The sequence below is a fragment of the Coregonus clupeaformis genome, chromosome 5 (assembly GCF_020615455.1).
Source record: "Coregonus clupeaformis isolate EN_2021a chromosome 5, ASM2061545v1, whole genome shotgun sequence".
NCBI classification, from domain to species: Eukaryota; Metazoa; Chordata; class Actinopteri; order Salmoniformes; family Salmonidae; genus Coregonus; species Coregonus clupeaformis.
Window position 1 is genome coordinate 7,554,384 of NC_059196.1, and position 8,196 is coordinate 7,562,579.

Below are 8,196 nucleotides of genomic sequence, written 5' to 3' on the forward strand. Positions count from 1 at the left end.
AAGCTTAATTGAGAATACTTTTTAGTCCGAGATTAGGCTTAATCTGTGTCTGGGGAAACTGTCCTTTAATGTATAACCAATGTTAATGTGATGTTATCTGATGCTGTTTATCAGAGGAGTCCAATAAGAAGCACCCGTTCCCTTGCCCCACCACCTACCGTACGGCTCTGACCCACTACCTGGACATCATCCACCCGCCTCGCACCAACGTCCTGTACGAGCTGGCCCAGTACGCCACCGACCCCAAGGAGCAGGAGAACATGCGCAAGATGGCCTCGTCTGCTCCCGAGGGCAAGGTGTGTGGCTCTGACACCGTGTTAACTGATCTCTTCTCTCTACTATTCTAATCAAAGTAGTCAAGATTACCTCAACATACACAAGATGGGTTATTGGTAGTGGGAAAGTACGCTTAAGCCTCAGGGTTGGGGTCAATTCAATGTCAATTCAGGAAGCAAACTTGAGAAAGCATTGAGAAAAATTGGAATTAGAATTTAAATGTACTTCCTGACTGAATTGTAATGGAATTGACCCCAAACTTGATAAGCCTATAACACAATGTGAAAAGTTTCTCCTAAGCATACAGTGGCTTGCGAAAGTATTCACCCCCTTGGCATTTTTCCTATTTTGTTGCCTTAAAACCTGGAATTAAAATTGATTTTTGGGGGGTTTGTATCATTTGATTTACACAACATGCAAGATGCAAAATATTTTTTATTGTGAAACAAACAAGAAATAAGACCAAAAAACTGAACTTGAGCGTGCATAACTATTCATCCCCCCAAAGTCAATACTTTGTAGAGCCACCTTTTGCAGCAATTACAGCTGCAAAAATTACGTCATTTAGCAGACGCTTTTATCCAAAGCGACTTACAGTCATGCGTGCATACATTTTTGTGTATGGGTGGTCCCGGGGATCGAACCCACTACCTTGGCGTTACAAGCGCCGTGCTCAACCAGCTGAGCTACAGAGGACCACGGGGGTCTCTTGGGGTATGTCTCTATAAGCTTGGCACATCTAGCCACTGGGATTTTTGCCCGTTCTTCAAGGCAAAACTGCTCCAGCTCCTTCAAGTTGGATGGGTTCCGCTGGTGTACAGCAATCTTTAAGTCATACCACAGATTCTCAATTGGATTGAGGACTAGGCCATTCCAAGACATTTAAATGTTTCCCCTTAAACCACTCGAGTGTTGCTTTAGCAGTATGCTTAGGGTTATTGTCCTGCTGGAAGGTGAACCTCCTTCCCAGTCTCAAATCTCTGGAAGACTGAAACAAGTTTCCCTCAAGAATTTCCCTGTATTTAGCACCATCCATCATTCCTTCAATTCTGACCAGTTTCCCAGTCCCTGACGATGAAAAACATGGTGTTCTCGGGGTGATGAGCGGTGTTGGGTTTGCGCCAGACATAGCGTTTTCCTTGATGGCCAAAAAGCTCAATTTTAGTCTCATCTGACCAGAGTACCTTCTCCCACATGCCTTTTGGCAAACACCAAACGTGTTTGCTTATTTTTTTATTTTTAAGCAATGGCTTTTTTCTGGCCACTCTTCCGTAAAGCCCAGCTTTGTGGAGTGTACGGCTTAAAGTGGTCCTATAGACAGATACTCCAATCTCCATTGTGGAGCTTTGCAGCTCCTTCAGGGTTATCTTTGGTCTCTTTGTTGCCTCTCTGATTAATGCCCTCCTTGCCTGGTCTGGGAGATTTGGTGGGAAGCCCTCTCTTGGCAAGTTTGTTGTGGTGCCATATTCTTTCAATTTTTTAATAATGGATTTAATGGTGCTCCGTGGGATGTTCAAAGTTTCGGAGATTTTTTTATAACCCAACCCTGATCAGTACTTCTCCACAACTTTGTCCCTGACCTGTTTGGAGAGCTCCTTGGTCTTCATGGTGCCGCTTGCTTGGTGGTGCCCCTTGCTTAGTGGTGTTGCAGACTCTGGGACCTTTCAGAACAGATGTGTATATATACTGAGATCATGTGACACTTAGATTGCACACAGGTGGACGTTATTTAATTAATTATGTGACTTCTGAAGGTAATTGGTTGCACCAGATCTTATTTAGGGGCTTCATAGCAAAGGGGGTGAATACATATGTACGCACCACTTTTCCGTTATTTATATTATAGAAATTTTTGAAACAAGTAATTTTTTCATTTCACTTCACCAATTTGGACTATTTTGTGTATGTCCATTACATGAAATCCAAATAAAAATCAATTTAAATTACAGGTTGTAATACAACAAAATAGGAAAAACGCCAAGGGGGATGAATACTTTTGCAAGACACTGTAGATCTAGGATCAGATTAACTCCAACCTTAACCAATTTAGGAGGATGGTAAATATATCTGACCCTCATGTATCTGACCCAGATTCCTGACTCCAGATCAGTGGTTAGGGGCAACTTCTACCTACTCCATGTTATCCCAGCTGAGTGTTGTTGTTATGGTCTCCACTAGGCTCTGTACCAGAGTTTTGTGCTGGAAGACAACAGGAACATCCTGGCCATCCTGGAGGATCTGCCGTCCTTGCGGCCTCCCATCGACCACCTGTGTGAGCTCATGCCCCGTCTGCAGGCCCGCTACTACTCCATTGCCTCCTCCTCCAAGGTGAGCCTATATACAGAGGTGTATCCATGCACTGTAGCAAAACTTTTTGCAACAGAAAAAACTAAAACGGGCGTTTCTTTCGTATGTTTCTAGTGAATATATCCCAGTACATCACCCCTAATGACCCCACACCCTAACTCCTCTTATGTCAATACATTTATTTTTCATGTTACATTTACAATAGTTATTTAGCAGATGCTGTCTTCCACTAGGAAGTATATTTAGATAATGTCAAACGACCAAGTTTTATTAAAGGCCCAATGCAGTCAAAACATGATTTTCCTGTGTTTATATATACAGTTGAAGTCGGAAGTTTACATACACTTCATTAAAACTTGTTTTTCAACCACTCCACAAATTTCTTGTTAACAAGCTATAGTTTTGGCAAGTCGTTAAGGACATCTACTTTGTGCATGACACAAGTAATTTTATTTATTTCACTTAGAATTCACTGTATCACAATTCCAGTGGGTCAGAAGTTTACATACACTATGATGTCATGGCTTTACAGAAAATGATGTCATGGCTTTAGAAGCTTCTGATAGGCTAATTGACATCATTTGAGCCAATGGAGGTGTACCTGTGGATGTATTTCAAGGCAAATCAATCCCAGAACAACAGCAAAGGACCTTGTGAAGATGCTGGAGGAAACAGGTACAAAAGTATCTATATCCACAGTAAAACTAGTCATATATTGACATAACCTGAAAGGCTGCTCAGCAAGGAAGAAGCCACTGCTCCAAAACCGCCATAAAAAAGCCAGACTACGGTTTGCAACTGCACATGGTGACAAAGATAGTACTTTTTGAAGAAATGTCCTCTGGTCTGATGAAACAAAAATAGAACTGTTTGGCCATAATGACCATCGTTATGTTTGGAGGAAAAAGGGGGTTGCTTGCAAGCCGAAGAACACCATCCCAACTGTGAAGCACGGGGGTGGCAGCATCATGCTGTGGGGGTGATTTGCTGCAGGAGGGACTGGTGCATTTCACAAAATAGATGTCATCATGAGGAAGGAAAATTATGTGGATATATTGAAGCAACATCTCAAGACATCAGTCAGGAAGTTAAAGCTTGGTCGCAAATGGGTCTTCCAAATGGACAATGACTCCAAACATATTTCCAAAGCTGTGGCAAAAGGGCTTAAGGACAACAAAGTCAAGGTATTGGAGTGGCCATCACAAAGCCCTGACCTCAATCCTATAGAAAATGTGTGGGCAGGACTGAAAAAGCGTGTGCGAGCATGGAGGCCTACAAACCTGACTCAGTTACACCAGCTCTGTCAGGAGGAATGGGCCAAAATTCACCAAACTTATTGTGGGAAGCTTGTGGAAGGCTACCCGAAACGTTTGACCCAAGTTAAACAATTTAAAGGCAATGCTACCAAATACTAATTGAGTGTATGTAAACTTCTGACCCACTGGGAATGTGATGAAAGAAATAAAAGCTGAAATAATTCTCTCTACTATTATTCTGACATTTCACATTCTTAAAATAAAGTGGTGATCCTAACTGACCTAAAACAGGGAATTTTTACTAGGATTAAATGTCAGGAATTGTGAAAAACTGAGTTTAAATGTATTTGGCTAAGGTGTATGTAAACTTCTGACTTCAACTGTATATTTCTACACTGAGGTTAGAATAATACTTTGAAATTGTGTTTCAGTGTAAGAGCTGTTTGAAAAGACAGCATTACAATTCTGCCTGTTTTTGTGTTAGGGAGTTTTGGCCTTCCATGGTGACATCACCAACGAGTAAGTTCGTTAATAGACCATTAAGAAAGAGTTCCAAACCTCTCTGCCAATAACAGCACATTTTCAGTTTTCCCCTCTCCACTCAAAACACTTCAAGACAGTCCTAGCAACATTCTTGCTTGACAAATGTCTCTTTGCTAAGAAGCTATTTTTGTTTTATTTTAATTGAAAACAACCACAGTGAGGTAGTTAATTTGATATTGAAATAAAAACAGCTGCATTGGACCTTTAAGCGTCCATTGTAGGTCAACCTGCAATAGTGTGTTCTAAAAAGAGTGGTTAATGATGCCTTCTCTTTGTAGGTCCACCCCAATAGCATCCACATCTGTGCTGTGCTGGTGGAATACACGACTAAAACGGGGCGCCTCACCAAGGGAGTGGCCACCACCTGGCTGAAGAACAAACTGGTTGCGGACAACGGCCACAGGTCCACGGTCCCCATGTACATCCGCAAGTCCCAGTTCCGCCTGCCCTTCAAGGCCAGCAACCCAGTCATCATGGTCGGTCCTGGGACCGGCATCGCTCCCTTCATGGGCTTCATCCAGGAGCGAGGGTGGCTCAAAGAGCAAGGTACATGGTAGACACCGTAATAGAAGCTAGCCAGAGACGCATGGAAATGTTTACGTATTTGATGTTTTGTTATGCTGCATAGTCTTTCTTTATGAGTTGTCATGTTCTGTGTGACACTGACTCAAATAAAGCACCTTAACTGTCTTGTATGGATACAAGTAAGCTAATTGGTCTGCTTTTTCCTGTAGGCAAGGAGGTGGGGGAGACGGTCTTGTACTTTGGCTGCAGGCACAAGAACGAGGACTATCTGTACCAGGAGGAGTTGGAGAAGGCTGAGAAGACAGGTGTGATCACGAAGCTCAACGTGGCTTTCTCTCGGGACCAGGACCAAAAGGTATTGTTTTATTAGTTATTCAGCACTAGGACCTTAAAAAATCATTATTAAAAACAGTGAACAATACTTCTCTGGTAGCTAGAATATGACATATTTATTGAATAGATAGCCGTAGACCACCATACAGCCACGTTGTTATCTGAGCCTACACACCCTGCAGTTGGGACACCAAGACAATTGTACTCCTTATCATATTTCCATAGCGTTCTTAAGTGTTGCCAATCATGGTTGTTGGTAGTATAGACCGGTATCTATACCTGTCTGATTCTGTACCATTAGGTGTACTATTAGTGGGGACGGTCAACACATACTCTACACAGTCCTAGGCTAGCCCTCAGAGGATACCTGAGGGATGGGGTTTGTGGTGCCCCATCTCATAAAGAAAGAGGAACACGTTTCCTTGAAGGTCTGTTTTTTGTTTGAAGAAGACGGCAAGCTCGAGGATGGTGTAATAGCTCTCTCTTTCCTCTCACCGTCCCTCCAGGTGTACGTGCAGCATCTCCTGAGGACCAACAAGGAGGACCTGTGGAGGCAGATCCACACAGACAACGCACACATATACATCTGCGGGTAAGGAAGGATCTTCTCCAGTAACATTTGCCCCTTGGCGATAAAGTTGATTGGAATTGAATTGACATATTTCTTGAAAGCACTCCCGAATTCACTAAATCCTCAAACAAGGGTTAAAAGACAATTGTCTTATAGAGAAATGCTCCTGTTTTTAGGGATGCGCGGAACATGGCCAGGGATGTGCAGACAGCTTTCTGTGAGATAGCAGAGGAGCTGGGAGGCATGACACGCACTCAGGCCACCGACTACATCAAGAAACTGATGACCAAGGGACGGTACTCGCAGGATGTCTGGAGCTAAAACACCTAGGATCCAACCACATCCTATGTTTGTTTGTTTTTAATCTTGCATTATTATTTGTGTCAGCAATGGTTATAATGGGTCACCAACCCTGGTACTGGAGAGCTACCGGTTGTGCCGGCATTTGTTCCCGCCAAGCACTAAAACATCTGATTCAATTGATTGCCTTATCATCATCATGACCTTGATTAGTTCAGATGGGTGTGTTTGTGCCGAGCTGGAATAAAAGCCTACACACCCTGTAGCTCTCCGGGACCAGGATTTGTGACCACTGGGGAAGGATATCACTGCCGTCATCTCTGGTTGTTTTATTTCCATGGAGCAACACAAGCACTCACCAATGCACCACAATAATGGTTGGTCATCCTCCATTCAGATTTATTGATATTCTATGTCAGTCGGCCATCAGTTTGGCAGTGTCAAATGTAGTATCACATTTGTCGACGTCGTGAGAAGCATCATGTTTTTGCAGGAGAAGGAAAGTTTGATAATAATATACTGTAGCTGTACATAATTGTACGGTTCAAAGTGAGTGGGTGGGCTTAAATACAAAACTCATACAGTGAAAGTCTCTTCCTTAGGAAGTTGACCTAATCTGGGTATTAAAGTATATTCAGAATACATTATAAATATTTTTGATTTGTGAAATAAAAAGTGAGATATTTTTGTCTACAAAATCAGTAACTGAAAGTCTTAGTGTTTGTTTACCTTTTGCATTTGGATAAGGGATATATAGCCTTTTATGCAATAAGGATGTTACTGTACATTTCTAATCAATCACAGTAACCCTTAGCAAGGCATGAAAAAAGTACGATGTTGTAATTCAGTAGGAGAAATTATTAGCTTTTATTTTCCACAAGACTGCCTTTTTAAATATATCAATGAAAATGATTTTTAGGTTCCCTGTAGTATTTGTATACATGATGCAAATGGTTGACATAGAAAAAAAAAAGTAAACCTGGAAGGGGGATGAGTAAATATCTCGACTTAAATACTCGGCATTATCCAGTTTACGATGAAACAAAAACTGAACACGTACACCACTTAGTAGCAAGCATTCAAATTGACATGTTTTTTTATCATGCAAACCTAGCACTGTACCCTGAGAATGTAGATTTCCCCCAACTATTTGGCTTTGAGTGTCAACTTTGTTTCTTTTATATTCTTTGTACTATTGCACACTAATCAGTGCAAGTACTGGATGATCTATCACTTATGTATGGATGTTAAATGTGACGGATGCTGCTCAAACTTGTTGAGATTTACTTTCTACCACCTCTTTTCAACTGTCTCCAATTGAAATTTGGCTTCCTTTGTTCACTTCACTGAAAACGAACTGTAAGGGCAAGGTTGTGAACCTGTTTTGGCCCATCAGCCAAGCAAAGCATATACATTTGTAAATTCAGTGTGTGCCTTATTGAATGTGGTGCATTACTTAAATGTATAATGTTTTTTGGATGCATTACTGTAAAGGCATTTCTTCTAAAATATTGGAGAGAAACCATGTACTGTGAAGACATTCATTCCATTCCTGTTACTTTTTTGTCCACATTCCATTTTATAATGCAGTAAGTGTCTCAACTGAATGAATGTATCTAGGCATGTCTTTTTAAAATTAATAAAAAAATATTGAATAAATAGTCAACCGTTTGTTATTCATGTCTGAGGTATGCATCCTCTTCATCTGATCAAATGTTAGAAAATGAGATGGTATTGTTCTTTTCAATTATTAGATGGAAGGATGGCTGGATGCAGGAAGTCAGGTATGTTTGATGGATGTAGGCCCTACGTTGCTGCTGTTTACCCTTTCCCAGAGATGAACAGGCATAATAACTGGTCACAACTAGTCTATCAACTTAAGTATTATCACACACAAAAGGCCACCAAGGGGGTATACTACAAAGCAGGATCAATCAGCTAACTTTAATATCCAGAAATATCTATAAATTGTTTGTTTCTTTAGAGGGGAAGTTTTTATGTGGCTTTATTTTTACTCTTTCTGTACTTGTAGTTGATCTCCCAAACAGTTTAATATTTTGTTTTGTTACAGTCGTCACTTAGAAT

General features: G+C 41.2%; 1 protein-coding gene across 2 annotated transcripts in view; it reads left to right on the forward strand.

Moving 5' to 3' along the window:
• LOC121561328 (NADPH--cytochrome P450 reductase) overlaps positions 1 to 7,777 on the forward strand; it is a 35,788-nt gene extending 28,011 nt beyond the window's left edge. For both annotated transcript variants that reach the window (XM_041873922.1, XM_041873931.2), the window contains exons 11-16: positions 115 to 296; positions 2,455 to 2,604; positions 4,661 to 4,928; positions 5,117 to 5,262; positions 5,747 to 5,832; positions 5,988 to 7,777. In XM_041873922.1, coding sequence (XP_041729856.1) covers positions 115 to 296; positions 2,455 to 2,604; positions 4,661 to 4,928; positions 5,117 to 5,262; positions 5,747 to 5,832; positions 5,988 to 6,132 — 977 coding nt within the window. In that variant the 3' untranslated portion in view covers positions 6,133 to 7,777. The remainder of the gene's footprint in view (positions 1 to 114; positions 297 to 2,454; positions 2,605 to 4,660; positions 4,929 to 5,116; positions 5,263 to 5,746; positions 5,833 to 5,987) is intronic.
• Positions 7,778 to 8,196: the final 419 nt, after the last annotated feature.